The sequence below is a fragment of the Takifugu flavidus genome, chromosome 1 (assembly GCF_003711565.1).
Source record: "Takifugu flavidus isolate HTHZ2018 chromosome 1, ASM371156v2, whole genome shotgun sequence".
Lineage (NCBI taxonomy): Eukaryota > Metazoa > Chordata > Actinopteri > Tetraodontiformes > Tetraodontidae > Takifugu > Takifugu flavidus.
The window spans coordinates 4,698,177-4,714,563 of record NC_079520.1 but is presented as its reverse complement, the minus strand read 5'-3'; the positions used below and the strand labels follow the sequence as shown (position 1 = coordinate 4,714,563).

Here is a 16,387-nt window from a genome sequence, read left to right as displayed (position 1 = left end):
CAAAAGTTTAATGTGTTAATATTTATATAAATACAGGAATATTTATATATTTTATATTTATATTTAATGCCCACTTAACCATTAATTCACAACTTTATAACCTTATTTTATCAATATTAATTTTATTTAAATGTTTAAATGTCATTATGTCCTTTTAAATGAATGACTTTAGAAGGCTAAAATGCATGATGACTTCTGAGAACATGAACGTCTGAGGTCCCAAATCCTGAAGAACCCGATATTCCTGATACCTGAGACATCCACACCTTGTTAACCGCCCCAACACCAGTGTATACACAGCTGAATGTGTAGCAAGATACTCAATAAAGGAATAAACAGCAAAGCAAATAGTGAATCAGCGTGATCACTGCCGTGATTATTTATTTATATTTAGAAGGTAGAAACCTTAAAACCTTTAAGGAGAAAAAGGTACACTTATGACACAATTTACACATCATTTTATATCTGATTATACAAAGAAATCCAAGACTGGGATGAAAAGGCTTTATGTAGAAAAATCCACATTCATGATCAGTCCAATGATCATGGTTTTGATGCCAGAATACAAAAATATTCCATTTCATGACCAATTTCTGTATCAAGAGACATGGCTCCCATTTCCTTCAATAACCTGTGAGGAGGTAGAGTACACGGTTAATTATTTCATTGTGTGTGTGTGTGTGTGTGTGTGTGTGTGCGTGTGTGTGACCTCTTCTGAGTGCTGATTAGCAGATCTTCAGCTTCCTGCGGATGCTTTTTCTTAAAGGTTTGAAACATAGACCAGGTTTCTATCAATCCAGTCAGGTCCCTCACTGAGATGGACGTATTTACACGGATGGCGTCGATCCTGTTGAATCACGTTGATGCGTTAATGCATACAGATGGAAAAAACAACAGTCTGAACAAAGACATGCTCAGATTTGGATGGAGTTTGTGTTGTAGTTACCTCTCTTTATCTGGAAAAGGAATGGCTGTGAAGAGATCTTGAAGCTTGGACTGAGATGCAGCTACTGGACTGCTGGTGTGTGGCATGAGGTCCTGCTTCACCTGGAAGAGAACACATTTTATTATTAAATACACATATTAAATCACGGTTGAATATACCATGACCCACCTCTTTGAAGATGTGAGTGAGTCTGTCACCACAGTCCTGGTAATGAAGTCTGGAGTTTGACAAAATGTAATCCAGCAGAGCTATGCACCCCCCAACTTTTAAGACCCGATTTGCCTCAGCCAGGAACCTCGACTGATCAAACCAGTGGGCTGCTGATGACGCCGTCAGTAAGTCCACAGAACCATCTGGAACCGGCAGGTCCTCTGCTGACCCCTCCCTGGTGGCGTGGCAAAAAGGTCACTGGTCATTTTGGAAGTTTTATATTTGTTTTTTAAGTTGCATTTTCTTTTTGAGTCTTTTTTTAAAATTTCTTTTTGCAGTTGTAGCTGCTGCACAGCAGCAAGAGAAAATGGACATGGAGATGATGGTAGAAATGAGAAATTATGTCACAAAGTTAGACTTGTTTTGCAGTCACAAATCATTATTGATGCTGTTCGTGCAACACAGATGGATCACTGGACAATGGATGATCAGTGTAAGAAGCAATACTGACATTGACCTCAATGATCTCTCTGCTGCGTGTGTGTACAGTAATCATTTCCATGCATATAAAGCCATTGAGCACTCTTACCTGTATGTGATGTTGGGGTACCCCGGCACAGCTCTGGCCTGCTCCAGTTGACTCTCACTCACGTCAATACCCACCACCTCCTGAAAGTGTGGTGCCAACACCCGTGACAGCTGACCCGTCCCACACCCCAGGTCCACCGCCAGAACATGTGGTTGTCCCTTCTGAGGATTTGGAAAATAGCATAAAGGTCATGTAACATTAGTTACGTCTGCTTAGCCTCGTGTTGTTTAACTCAAACATAATTTTAAACTTCCAACAATCAGGCATCCCAAAAAAGCAGGAATAGAGGATGTCCCGTAAATTCCACACTTTGAGCTGCTATTTGTTTCCCATGCTTTGACCCCTGCGGCTTATAGAGCGATGCGGCTTAATTATGGATTTACCAAAGGTCAACAGGTTTTATCCTGAGAGACTGCAGCTGTTGAACATGTCACTCCCCCAGGACAAAGAGGCGGAGGCTTTTTTTCTTAGGTATGACTACTCATTGTCATCAGTGGATCTGTGCCTCTGCTCCTATGGATTGCTTTGAGAGCAGTTATGATGCAGGATGCTCCTTCCACAGTTCAATGGACAGTGGAAATACACAAGGCCTTTGCGGATTTAAAGGCTGCTTCATTCTCAGCACAAGCTTTGGGCTGCTGGATTACACACAGCTGTTCCATCTGTATGTGACTGAGATAGCGGGTTTTGCTTCTGACCTGTTGGTGCAGAAACATGGGTCACATTGTCATCCAGTGCTATTCGTCAAAGCTTTCCCCCTGTGGTGTTTGTCATGCCTAGTTGGTCGAGATCTGTCGCTGCTGTTGCTGCTATGATTGAGAAATCAGCCCCCATTGTACTGGCTCATGACTGTGTTACTCATTCTGTGCTACATATTTTGAATATAGCTGCTACACAACAAATGTCGACTGCCCGAAGGTCAGGATATGAAGCAATGATTTTGTCCAGTCCTGTTTGTCAGTTATTCGTGAAAGGTCTCCACCATTGAATCCAGCCACCTCTTCCTGTTCCTGAGCTGGAGGAGGATCATGATTGTAGTGGTTATCGACAGCGGTACATCACGCAGACCTGATCTCATGTGGACACCACTCCAGAAACCAGATTTTCTTTTCTACACTAATGGCTCCTGTAGGCGACCCTCTGATAGTTTTTTCAGGCGATGTCAGGAGTCTGGAGCCCTCCATCACAGCACCTCTGCTCAAGCTGCAGAGCTATATGCTCTTAACAGGGCCTGTACTATTGCCAAGGACATCTGTTACTACCTACACAGATTCTCGCTATGTTTTTGGTGCAGTTCATGATTTTGGTAGTTTTTTTTTAACCTCCTGTGGAAAACCAATTAAATATCAGCAACTAATCAGAGATTGGCTGGATGCTATTTTGATGCCTAAAAGAATGGCTTTTGTTAAATGTGAAGAGAGAAATATCCTCTCTCTGCCCAGAGACGAGGTGTAACCTTGATGATTGCCACATTTCATACCCTGACTGTGGCAACTGGACCCTGAATTCATACCCTGATGGCAACTGGATTTGCAGGACTTGCTTCTAAATACATGATTGACATCAAATTCAACTGTGAAACTGCTAATCACACTGAATATTCCTCACCGGATCTCTGACACTCTGGGTCTGTGGTTTTTTTTACAACTCTACAGTTAGAGGCCAACCTTGAATGTTCTACGTATATATCAAATTTCCATGCTCCTCATTCCTTTATAGACAAAATAGGGACACTCAGAGGGCACTACTAGGGTCCTACTAGGGAGCAGGACTGGTTTTCTTACATCACTAGCTGTGGCACTTTAAGCAGTTGCTTTATTAATCACAACCATTGTAGCGATAATCAAGTGTACATTCAGCCGTCTTTCAACTGCAGTAATTACTCAATCCCCTCAAACTGATGTGCATGAATGGGATAAGATGGGTTTTTGAGGGTTGTACAGATCAACGGGCAAGTGTAGGCATGGTAAAGATGTCTGGTGGAAGGGAAGTGGTAGTACCCTCTCTTTTCTAATTGAGCTGTTGTTCAGATCTCTAGGATTGCTGCCCCATAATTTGAGTTTTAACATCCATCTCTAAAGTTAAAGGGGGTGATAGGAAAGGGTTTTTATTCCTACAGAACAGCCCTTGAAGCAGACAGTCTGGAATTTTCATGATTTATTAAAGAAATTGTGCAATGAAATTGAAAACTATTTGATTTGTAATGTGTTCAGTTGTGTTGTAGAACAATGTAGCTGCAGCTGCCAAGAGTACATTTGTGACTTTTTTCTGCCAGTTCTAAAAAGTTGTAGTAATTTTCCTAATGAGGGTAATTGTTAGTTTTGATCAAACAATCAAAAAGGAGGAATTTGGAAGGAAAAATTGCTCCTTCTCCCTAAATCCCAAATTGTCCTTTTGACCTTTACTCAGCGTTATTGTCCTGAAGTAGCTACTGACAGCTCAGGTGTTACTTCAGGACAAAAAATGTCTGTCGTATCCAGGGTTAATATTCTCTGCTTGGAATAGTTAATGACAGAATGGCTGGAGCCGTACGTGGTCGAAGCCAGCCAGTGACCTGTCTTATGCCTTCTATACCTCTCAGTACGAATATCTCGCCAGAACTGGGGCCTTCAACACAAGACATCTAAGTCTCCTGTGTATCAGTTTCATAACCTCTATTCCTAATTTCCACAAAAGGCACAATAATGCAACATATCAACAGCATATGACTTCTCTCCCTGGCAGTGACATACCTTTTTCTCCAGGTACTGCAGAATTAGATTCTTCACCTCCTCTGGAGGTGGAATTCGATACTTGTGGTAGATGAAAGCATGATCTTTGCCATCAAAAAGTCGGTACATTTTAGCACAGTGTTGTTCTTATCTTGGTCTTCTCTTCCCTCTAGCCTTTTATGTCTTTGTCCTGGATAGAACTCTGTTCTACAGGAATGTAGTTTCGGGGGAGAGACCCGCAACCGACGCTCACACAAAGAAGTCCAACCCACTGTCAGAGAGTAAAAATCACAGAGCAAAATCAATCATTTACAACTCTTAAAAAAGAGTCACACTGACAAAAGTTAATCAGTACTGGGCAGCATGTTTCATTCCCTATAACCCTGATCTGAGCTGTTTCCACAGGAAATGCCTTATTACATTTCTGCTGACAAAGCCTGTGTGTTTCGATGACATTGTCATGGAACGAGAAAGGAAACGGCCAGATGGATGGTATCCTTTATCTAAATATCTTATTTTTTCTCACTCTTGACCGCTCACTACACTGAAAAACATCTTTGTTTTTAATGTGTTTGAGAACACACTCCACAACATGTCTTTAATTGCCCTCTAGGGATAGTGGCAATAATGGCCTGTTGACCCTTTCCAACATAATTGTCCTCCATTAATTTGGAAAGTTAAATACTGTCTCGTGGGTTCTCATTAGGCGCGGCAAAAGCTCCACTGGCGTTCGCTTTGTTCTTATTCAGCATTTCAGTGTGTTTTTTTCATGGCGTCCTGCTTTTATGCAACTTCTCGCAGTAACTGTCGACATTGTGAGTATACAGCAGCACAATCCCCCAAACTCTGGGGGAAAATATACGCCGGGGATGTCTGAGCAGTGATGGGCTTTAAAAGGCCCAAAGGGACTAATAAAAGTCCTTACAGTATTCTTACATCAGGAAAGTCTGACCTCGCATTTGACAAGGGTGACCTTTTGCATCACCTTTCATAAGGAATAAGTAAATCAAGGTAGTACCATAAACCTTTTTTCCCGATCATGTTGGGTGGCAAAACTCTACAATTGAAGGGACTGAAAAATCAAAAATATGTCTAAAAAACATATCGGGCTTCAACAATGTTTTAAAGATTCATAGCATTTAATGTTGTTAATTATTGAATCTCTTCATGTAGGGACACCATAGATACTGCACGTGGAGGCAAAATGCCTAGAGTTCATAGCCACTATGTTGACTTTGATGATGTAACACAATCACCCCTTTTGCTCCTCAAGAAGTTAAATGTATATGACATCATTTTGTACCCTTTTGCCTCTAAATTGTTCAGAATCTGCCTTCAATTGAAGGTTGTGCCGGGTGTTCTACATGTACTTCGTACTGCTAGTGTTTTTTTAAATTGATATTCAACATCAACTTTCTATTTATTGTCAACTAGTTTATGTTCAATCCAAAAAAATCACTTAAATTACAAAAAAATAACCTCATACTTTACAAATCAAGACCTTTGATTACCTGTCAGAATCTCAAATCGAAAAAAAGGAAAAACTTTTCTGGGCAACATTCCTTTGGGAGTCCCGGCTGTGATGACATAACGGTGTGCGACATGTTAAAGAGCCTCTCAGTTTCTGCTGCTAAATCAGACTCACAGCATGAGGTCCATTCATCGATGGCAACGCTTTAACAGAGGCAGCAGATAAAACTCATCTCTGCTGCTGATGCTGTCCGCTGATGACCTATTTCCACGTTTGTGTAAACCTCTGTCTTTCTTGTCACCTTTGGTTCAGTTCTCTCAATGCTGATACTGTCTCTGCTCATGCCAAAGCTAACCTGTATCTGAACAGATAAGGAGGAGGTGTGACTTCAGGATCTGGTTAAAATGCTTAAACGTCTCTGAGGGTAAATGGACAACTTTACTACTCCTCCTTATTTTAACCTCACCATGTTTTTGAACATTGGCCACTATCGTTATCTTGCCTTTGTGCTGTGCTTCATCTTGTATGCTTCCATTGTCTTTGCTAATGTTATCATAATAGTTGTGATATCCAGAGAGAACGCTCTGCATGAGCCCATGTACATTTTTATCATGTGCCTTTCTGTTAACTCCCTGTACGGCTCTGCGGGCTTCTTCTTCAGATTCCTCAAAGATCTTCTCTCATCCACTCATTTGATCTCACGATGGGGATGTTTTGCTCAGATTTATGTCATTTACACGTACGCATCCTACGAGCTCACCCTTTTAAGCATTATGGCGTACGATCGGTACGTCGCTGTGTGTCAGCCGCTACATTACCACAACAAGATAACAAAGAGGTCAGTGATGCGGTTGATTTTGTTAGCGTCACTCTATCCGGCTTTTTCGGTTGCGGCCTGTGTTTATCTGTCATCCATGCTGCCATTGTGTGGCAATGCGATACCAAAAGTGTTCTGCGCCAACTGGCCTGTTGTCAAATTGTCCTGCGTGCCAACTTGGCTCAATAATCTCATCGGCATGCTCGTATCTGTCACTACAGTTTTTCTGCCCCTTGCTTTCGTCCTCTATACATACGGACGGATTTTTTTCATTTGCAGGAAGTGCTCGTCTGACTTCAAGAGCAAGGTGGTGCACAGCTGCCTTCCACACATCATCACGTTTGTCAATTATTCCGTCACTGTGTTTTGTGATGTCGCTCTCAGCAGGATCGACCTGGAGTCTCTGAATCCTTTCATAGCAGTGGTTTTATCCCTGGAGTTTGTTGTGATTCCTCCTTTGGTTAATCCGCTCGTGTATGGCCTGAAGTTGCCAGAGATCAGAAAATGCATTTTAAGAATGTTCCATAACCCAAAGTAAGCCTGAGGCATATGCTCCTTCTCGAGGTAGTAATACAAAAGGTTTTTTAAATTTTAAAAATAGAAAATATCAGAAGCTGGTGGTTTTGTGATCATAGTGCACAAAACATTGGAACTCTCGTATGTACACAAAGATTTGGCTAAAGACAATATCCTGGCTGCTCTGTTACATTTTGATTTCCCAGGATGACATTTAGGCGTAAAGTGTGCACTGTGATGAAATGACTTCTATCTTCAAAGGTGGGGGCGCCGCCTCAGAAAAATGCATTTCCAACAAATGTGTTGTCTGTCTGTGAGCTCATTTTTTTGCAGTGTAGATGTATATACTGTGTGTTATTCAGTCCAGCAACATTTGCAGAGTTCTATGTCAAAATGAAAAAAACTTAAGGTAATATTGTCTAATAATGTAAAAATAAAGCTGCCCATAGGATATTCAAAACCAATAAAAGAGACGCAAACTGTTGGAATGTTGGAATCCAGCTTGAGGCCTTTCTGTGCTTCCATTGTGTTGAACTGGTGACCTGACCAGGGTGGGTGCTGTGAAAGGTGAGCTGATAAGATGTTAAAGCTGACAAGGAAGGGAAACAGGTTTGAACAAAAAGCCAATCAAGTCATTATGGGTACATTGTTTGTACTGATTTTAAGAGCGGTGGTGTTCAGTAAAAGCAGGATGAGTCTGCATTTTCTTCTTGTGAATGTCACATGTACCGCCTGCAGGGAAGGTGCGTCTTCCCCAGCAGGCTTTCTTCACTTTTACACGCAAGCTTCTAAATGGATCCATAAACACAGCTTCACCAAGATTCCCAGGAACAGACTCCACCCTGCTTGAGGGAACTTTCTGCCTACATTGAGTTGAAGATCAGGAATGCTGCCTGGAAGTGTAGAAACAAGAACACTTTTAACCATGTGATGCCTGAATCATCAGGTGGCATTCCTGATCTTCAACTCAACTGGTCACAGAAATGAAATGTTTTCTTTAAAACATTTAATTCCTGGGACCAAACAACAAAATCTTATTAATGTCACACAGGATGAGTGACTGCTAGTTACACAATTATTTAGGTTGTTCCTTATCAATTACATTTAATCACAATTACAGTATGTTGGCAAGTCGATATTTTCCAAAAAAAACAAAACAAAAAAAACAATAACAATAACCCCACAGCGTGCGCAGGTAACCTCTGAGTCTCTCCATTGCTGATTGGCCAGCTGGAATCCCGAGATGCCGCATGTCTTTTCAGAAAAAGGGATTTAATGCCAGGAGCCAAGAGGAGGCAGTCGGAGCAGAGGACAAGCGTCTCTCCTCCGACACTGTGGCAGGTGGTTTTATGGGTAACTTCATGTAGAGACGTAAAAACTGTTGTTGGTATTTGCAGATGATGGAAAATGTCTCAGCGGTCACTTTGCTCACACTTTCCGGTTTAGATTTTAAACTGGAGTATCGCATTGTCCTCTTCCTGCTGACGCTGCTCTGGTACATGATGATCGTTTTTGGAAATGTTTTGCTAATTGTCATCATTCTCGTGGATAAAAAGCTCCACGAGCCAATGTACATCTTCTTATGTAACCTGTGCATTAACAGTTTGTATGGGACAATTGGATTCTATCCCAAATTCCTGCTGGACCTCCTGTCATCTCCTGTGATTTCTTACGCCGGCTGCATGCTCCAGGGTTATGTGATCCACTCATCAACCTGCGGAGATTTTTCCATCTTGGCTCTGATGGCGTTTGACAGATACGTGGCCATATGTCGTCCTCTTGTGTACCACTCAGTCATGACCAGGCCGCGAGTCTCCCTCCTCGTGTTTCTGTCCTGGTTTATCCCTCTTCACTGCATGTTCATGAACTCAGCAACCTTATTAGGAGTGAAGCTGTGCAGCTCACACATTAACAAGGTTTACTGTGTAAACTGGATGATTGTAACTATTGCTTGCTCACCTCCCAAAGTCAACAGTTTTATTGGGTATTTTAATATTCTCCTCTATTTTGGCCATTTTGTGTTCATTATTTGGTCCTACATGTACATGATTAGATCATGCCTGTCTTCTAAAGAGGACCAGCAAAGGTTTATGCAGACGTGTTTGCCGCATTTAATCTCTCTCATCATGTTCGGTGTCTCGGTCCTTTTGGATTTAATGTATATGAGATTCGGGAATGTTGATGTATCTCCACACTTCAACAACTTCATGTCAATTGAGTTCCTGCTGATTCCTCCGCTTGTGAACCCCCTCATATATGGGTTCAAACTCACGCATATCCGCAATAGAATAGTGAGTGTCATGCATATGAAAAGAAAGGTGGCCCTTCAAAGCAAAAAGTGAGCAGGTAAATGCAAACTTTAGGAAACAAGGTTTTGACAATGTATGACGGGACATTAAAAACATAAATCAAAACAATATTTGAGATAATTTGAGATGATTATGTGTTCAATCCCTGGTGTAGCGCATCATAGCTGAAACACAAATATAACATATTTCATAACTGCTGATTTCTATGTTAATAAAATGTTCATCTTGTCTTCATGCATTATCTTTATCCTTGTCACTTGTGATCACCTGCTTTTTTAAAATCCCTTTTGAACATAATGACAGGTTGTCAAAATGATGGAATGTTTTTTCTGAATAGTGAAGAGTTTTTGACAAACTGGTCAGAGAAGAGGCTCCAGTCAAATATCGCAGAGTTTGATTCTCACCAAGACTGACGAGACGCTGCTGAAGATGTGAGGGGTCACAGGGTCACGGCAGAAGTTACACCTGTGTCGCCCACGTAATAATTAACTAAGACATTTTATGTGCTTTAAACTTTTCTTTTTAGCCAGACTCAAATGCAGGGCTGAGGGCACAGATGTGGAGCTTTATAGAATCCATTAAGTTGCAGAGTTCTTGCAGTACTGAGTGCTGTAATGAGTGTAGGGAACCATCGAGACCAAAGTGTCCATATGAGTCTTTTGCAGGGAAATAGTCCATTGGAAGACACCTCCCAGCAGATGCTGTGTCAATGAAGTGTCCTTGATGTCCTCCACGATAGATGGAACTCTGTTGGATCATTACATGATGATATCATTGTGCATATTTAAAAGTGGAAAGTCCCTTGTATCAATATGTCTGTTTTTTTCTATTATATGTAATTAGGTTTATTAGAGACAGGGTTTTACGGTACAATAAATCCACTACTGATAACAAACAAGTGACTGCATGCACGAGCTTCAACCATTCAAAGGACTGTCCCATTACCACACTGCGACACACAAATGTTTGATGATTAATGAAAAAATATATTTTCCAGAAAGAAAAATATAAAATCCAAAGGTGAGCTTGAAGTACTTTTGCAAGGCTGGTGATTAATATTAAAGAAAGAAAGCTTTTACAGGTTTATAGTACAATGTTCCGCATAATTTAAACTCTACTTAAAGAAACTTGAAATATAATCGAAAACAAACAAAAGTCACATTAGCTGTCACTTTTGCATGACGCTTTAAAAGTTATCACTCAGTTAAATGGGTTTCTTAGCAGAAACGACTATAAGGAGTCATCTGAGCTCATTATTGTACAATAGTGCCCTCTGCTGGGATAATAATGACTTACAATTGAAATTCATACCTGCGGCTAAAGACAAAATGAAGAAGAAATTAAAAAAAATATATATAGGAAAGACGAAGTAGATGAGGATAAAGATGATCCAGTGGTGACTGGAGAGAATTTTCTACTTTATTTTATCCTTCTGTTACTGGTAGCCAACAGAATAAGCGGCTGTACGTGCATCAATTCATTCACTGTTTTGATGCCGTGTGTGAGATGTTATTCCTACATAACGAAGTAATTCGGAGTCTCTTGCATCCCCGAGGCCCGTTAATATGTCAGCTCAGTCTCTGACATAAACCTCTGGGTCTGTTCAATAAATTCCCCAGTACACCAAGAAAAAGAAAACGTTACATTCAAAGGCACTTAAATCATCATTGTACATAAATTAATTGTTGGGTTTGTGTTTTTAAAAAAATAAATAAATAAATAAAATAATTCCCTGAGCTGCAGCACTGCAAAACCGCAAAAACTTTCAAATTTGCTTTTGTGCAATGAGCAGTGAGCAGCAGCAGGTGGCTCCTCTCCAGCCACCTTTTCGCTCTTAAACTGCTGCCACTGTTTTTTTATGTTGCCTCAACGTCTTTCCAGATTGCTGACTCTCCACCGCTGACAGAGTTCCAAGGACACTTCCTTTGTTGATATCTTATCATTTATTGTTATGATTAATTGCGCCTACTGTTGAATTCCAAAGATTGGATTCCAAGTATTTATTAATACATATACACATACATATATACATACTTTTAAAAATTTAGCCCACACCCTTTCAGGAGTGGAAAACACTCCAGCACATCACTGTTTTGTTACTGCTCCGCACCAGACCCCACAACTCCCACTGACTTCCTTCCTGCGAGCTGTGAGTCCCCTGGAAAATGGAAACTGTCCCAGGGCTCGGCCAGCAGAGCCTGAATTCCTGGCGGTAACCCTCCATTTACCCCTGTGTTTGCCTTCCTTTTTTCTTATTTTCTGGCCCTTCACCCAGGCCAAATTTGGGGTAAATATAGAAGCCTAATAGCAGTAGAAAAATTTTGTGTTCTCCATAAGATTGCCAGCCAATTCCATGGGAACTGCACCAGTATCCTTCTGACTCGCATGTGCATTTCTATAAAAAAATCTACCAGGAATTATGGAACAATTGGAATTGCGGGGCGACAAGAAATTCGGTATTGGTTCCACCCGGCCACATGGGGGCGATAACGCGCCACTTGGCTTCCCGAGCGGCGTCAGCGGTGAAGAAGAAGCGGGCCGACGGCAGACTGCAGTACATGTAACCTACAACAAACACTTCCAGCCTGGCTTCGGTTTTGTCCAACAGCGGCGGCGACACGAAGGGCAGCACACACTTGCTTTTTAAGAGAAGTGGCGGACAAGACCCCAACTCGCACCAGAACTGCAACTTTCCCTTGCAGCACGAACCGTGAGTAGGCTGTTTGTTATTTTGGTGCTGCGGAGGATGAAACAAACGGGGGTAGCTTGTGTGAATTTGGGTTTCGGCTGTGTTTATGTAATATTACACTGGTAATCCGCTAGAGCAGGACGGACGTGGGTACTCGCTGGTAAATAGTGAATCCACGGCCTAACGAAACGTGCACTTGTGCCTCTGCGTGCGTGGTGAAATTGCCCCGACTGTGTGCAGTGCGACTGTGGGATTTATGGCTGTCATCCCATCTCTGTCAGTGGTGCATGGAGAAGGTCTGCCCCGGGGACCGCACCGCGTCCTGCCCGCACCGTTCACCTGGACCGGCGCCGTGGCGACTGCTGCCATACATTGGATGTAACTTACAGGTGTTGTGTCACAACAAGTGTTGGACTGTCCTGGGGGGGTGCTGGACAGTACAGGTGTGGAGAAGTGTGTGTGTGTGTGTGTGTGCGACATTTTCATTAAAAACCATCCTGGAAGCTTGCTGAATTGTGTTCAGTCTATCAGAAATTCCAATCTCTTATTTATGACTGAGGAAAAGCTTTGGTCGCAGTGACATTTCCAGGGTCGCGCCTGTGCTGGGAATCTCACATGTGCGCAATTGTGGGTGCACGTCCTTCTCAGATGTATCTTTAGCCATCATTTTGCTTTCAGGTGCGCCACCTCCAGATTTCTGTGCCTTGCTGAAACCCTTTGATTTTCCCCGTAAGTTGGCAACATCTTTTTCGACTTCATATTTATTGAATAGTGGCTTTGTTAGCGCGTAAAAACTCATAGATAAGAACACAAGATAGTTCGAGTTGTTTTATCTTCCAAGTGCTAGTTGTTTTTCCTAAAGGGCTCTTATTATACTGTGGTTACTCTTCACTTTGAATACTCAAAAAGCTGACGAAGCTTCTCATGAATAGATTTTATCTCACATCGAACCAAAGGAGATGAACTCTGTTGTGGTTAAAGGGGACCAAGCAGCTGTGGTCGGAACACACTCTCACTTTTGTTTTAATATCGTGAAATTGTAATACTGTGTGAAATAATCTGTGCATGCTGTAATTAAATGTGTCCACACTGCAGCTGAGAGGATATGAGGGCTTCTTCCTTGTCCTGATAAGTAGTAATGGTCTAACGCTGGGTGGACCATCAAGAGCCAGTCTGCAATAATATTCAACACGCTGGTGCCTGAACAAAAACACCCCATTAATCTTGAGACAATATTACTTGGTGGTCAACCACAGACAAGAAGTTAGTAAAGAAAATAAACATAGTCTGGCTAGTAAATGTGAATCTCTGCACTCTATGAAATAATAACAATGGGATTATTGGAAGACCGGACTGGCTAGACGGCATTTATCTTTATTAACTGGACTGGAGTCATTGTATACACAAGAAGTGAGTTTGACCTATTTTGGCAGATAATTTCATTTTGAGAGAATTGCATGTCTTTCATAATAGAACTTCTCATTTTGCATTGTGGTGAAGTTAATGTTGCAATTTTCTATCAACCGAAGTATTAATTGTTGAAAATGTGGGAACATGCATTATAACGTTGCGGGAAGTTATTTAGTTAGCCTCAGGCTGGTCCTTTTCTCACCAAAAAACCCCTCCAAAATTTGCGGTTTGTGTGTTTTCTTGTATTTGTCACGAACATGGCGCGTTTCCACTGCGGGACACCCTGGCAAATACTGGGGGCAGAAACTTCACAGGAACCGTTCTGCTTGTTTGATGGTGGTTTATGGAGAAATCTAGGAGCGCTTTTATGCTGCTGTTACCATCAGGAGAGTTCTTGGGTGGGGGGATGACTAATGGAGCCGACGACGAGGCTCAAACTTGATAATCAACCTTGATGAAAGAAAATGTGCATTTGGGAGCGTTTGTGTAATTTATTTGTGTCTGCAGCATCAAGTTTCTCCGTCTAATAACCAAGCCAAGCTCCAAATATTCCGACAAAATTGTCCCTGGCAGGAGTTACGGTTAAAAAAACGGGCTGGTAATTGTTTGCAGGCAAATTAAATGATTGTATTCATCGCGAAAAATCCATCCATCTGCATTAACTGTTCTGGTCAATTCATTTCCACGGCCTGTATTTACTTAAAAGGATGTTGCTAGTTCAAAGTGTTAATAAAGGTTTTAGCCTGTTTTAAGCAGTTTTGATCTGTTTGCTGGGCTTTTTTTAACCAGCTTCCCCTTGTGGGTCTTATCAGAAGCCACTTGTGCTCCAGGTGTGGCTGAGAATTAATTATCCTTTGTCTTTCTTGTCCCAGAACACACCATACTTCCTGTTTACTTTCCCTCGCTGAGTTTATGATTAAAGTACATGTCAGCTATTACAATATTTCATGGTGTTGCATCAACCTCCCACTCCTGTCCTCCCCCCCGTGCGTCTCCTGATTCTTTTGCTAACAAAGCAAGGTTCATCCTGTGACACTCGTCTGGTTGTTTTTATGTTGGTTTGTGGGCAAAGGAAAAAAGCAGTTTAAATTTAACATCTACAGCATTTATTCCCGACTGTGGTTCAAAAGTTGTCCTACAAACGAACTTGCTTGTCCCCGTTTTAAAACTAGGGCTGTGATTGATTTTGACTTTACATGAGTGGTCAGTAACAAATCAATCATCCGTTGTAAAACAAGAAGGTTTGCTAAAGGCGACTGTTGCTAATGAGCAGCCATAGTTTGGGGGTTGAGCGAAGGGTTGGGTAGTTGTTTTTTTTTGTTTTTTTTTATTATGTGGTTGACTTGCAGATAAGAGACTTTTTATTTGAAGTCTGCCGCTTCATTTTTAAAGTCAGGTCAGTTTTAACGCCAGATCACGGTCCACCGTGCGCTTTTCAGTTCAGAAGAACGACTTGTGAGTTCAGCGTGAGCTGCGAGGCATAGGTGCACTTTACATTTCGTACCCAACAAAAGATAAAAATAATGACTGAAAATGTTTTTGTGCTAAAGCTTTTACCCGTTTCCACTTTGCAGCCTCTTGCACTCTCGGTGTTTCCGCATCGTGAGTCAGACCCCTTTCTTCCTACTGTATTTTGAATGACTTGCGTCAAGCTACGCTGACCGAACCGCGCAAAATTAGGAGGCAACAAATGATGTGGCAGCCTCGGAGGTTTATAAGGGATGGCAAATGGTAATTTTGCAATCTGTTGGTGGGGGTTGAGGTTGGTTAAAAAAGCAGCGGGACCCTGGCTGGCTCATCTGAGACATTCTGCAGTCCCGGCGGGGTGGGGGGGGGGGGCTTCAATTCTGACCCATCAACCTTGTGGCCAAATCGTGGTGGTCATTCATGCAGTTTACTCTTATAACATATGAGTGACGTCCTAATCCTCATTTTGTGGGATACTGTTGCTTATCTAAGCCTCAGCACAGCCATTGGTGAACATTAGGACATGGGGTTTATGAGCGATTAAGACATTTTACAGCTTGTTTTTTTACTTTTGCTGATGATGAGCTCTCTGTGAAAACAGAAAGGGGCTAAAGCACCTGCCAGATGATGTTAGCATCAGAGCGTGAACGTGACATAACCATCAATGCCGCACACTCGTGTTAATTCTGCAAAGGGCAGGTTGGGGCCTGCATGGAACCAGCAGAACTGCATTTGTTGACTGGACTACTCCGCAGCCAAAGGGCTGCGCCAGTTACTAATTAATCTGTCATACACAGGCTATTAATCTCGGATGCGGGTTTTTGTGAAAAACGGCTCCGTTGCTTTATCTCTCTAGAAGTCTGAGCTTCCTTGGTCCCAGCAACTGCTTCCATTGCTACACTCTGACCGTCTCTCTCGGCAGCCTCTGCTGCTGATACCTGCTGCGGCTCTGGCTCCTCGCCTCTCCCCGAGCCACTGTTTCCTTCTAGCGCAGCCAGGAACAAATAATAGAGCCATTCTCCGGAATTTGTTCTGGAGTTTCCGTATCAGAAGATGAGTAATGACACCAAAGCATCTCCACTTATCCACTTCACAGTGGATGGGAATGACAGCATTTGCTCAAAGAAAATAGAAAGTCCCATCACTGGTAAGCATTCGCCACTCGTCACCACCCCGCTGGCGTTTAGATCTTTACAGAAACTCCGATACCCAGTTACTGCTCTGGGGTAGAGGATGCTGCGGAGGCTGACATCAAACTAGCTTCACTTCTGAGATTCTTTACTTGTATTTGACAAATCCACCGTACTAAATT

The 16,387-nt window shown here is 42.1% G+C and overlaps 4 protein-coding genes across 9 annotated transcripts in view; 3 read left to right on the top strand and 1 right to left on the bottom strand.

Annotated features, from left to right (window-relative positions):
- Positions 1-348: 348 nt before the first annotated feature.
- On the bottom strand, positions 349-4,667 carry LOC130531286 (putative methyltransferase DDB_G0268948). Its single transcript, XM_057043229.1, has 6 exons — positions 4,418-4,667; positions 1,686-1,846; positions 1,115-1,331; positions 947-1,047; positions 710-847; positions 349-631 (listed from the first exon to the last, which is right to left on the bottom strand). Exons 1-6 carry the CDS (start codon positions 4,523-4,525, stop codon positions 544-546), a joined length of 813 nt encoding a protein of 270 aa, XP_056899209.1. The 5' UTR covers positions 4,526-4,667; the 3' UTR covers positions 349-543.
- A 1,213-nt stretch (positions 4,668-5,880) lies between these two features.
- Positions 5,881-7,671, top strand: LOC130531275 (olfactory receptor 10J4-like). The gene has a single exon (XM_057043202.1). The coding sequence runs from the start codon at positions 6,296-6,298 to the stop codon at positions 7,220-7,222; it is 927 nt and encodes a 308-aa protein (XP_056899182.1). The 5' UTR covers positions 5,881-6,295; the 3' UTR covers positions 7,223-7,671.
- An 857-nt stretch (positions 7,672-8,528) lies between these two features.
- On the top strand, positions 8,529-9,747 carry LOC130529942 (olfactory receptor 5F1-like). The gene has a single exon (XM_057040685.1). It carries the CDS (start codon positions 8,598-8,600, stop codon positions 9,540-9,542), a length of 945 nt encoding a protein of 314 aa, XP_056896665.1. The 5' UTR covers positions 8,529-8,597; the 3' UTR covers positions 9,543-9,747.
- Positions 9,748-12,003: 2,256 nt separating this feature from the next.
- The window catches only part of adarb1b (adenosine deaminase RNA specific B1b), a 52,984-nt gene continuing 48,600 nt past the window's right edge, over positions 12,004-16,387 (top strand). For 2 of the 6 annotated variants that reach the window (XM_057033890.1, XM_057033923.1), the window contains exon 1: positions 12,004-12,219. The gene's annotated coding sequence lies outside the window, so the exon portion shown is untranslated. Of the gene's footprint in view, positions 12,220-12,438; positions 12,588-16,387 lie in introns of all 6 variants that reach the window. The other 4 variants (XM_057033933.1, XM_057033899.1, XM_057033915.1 and 1 more) reach the window with 3 other exon arrangements.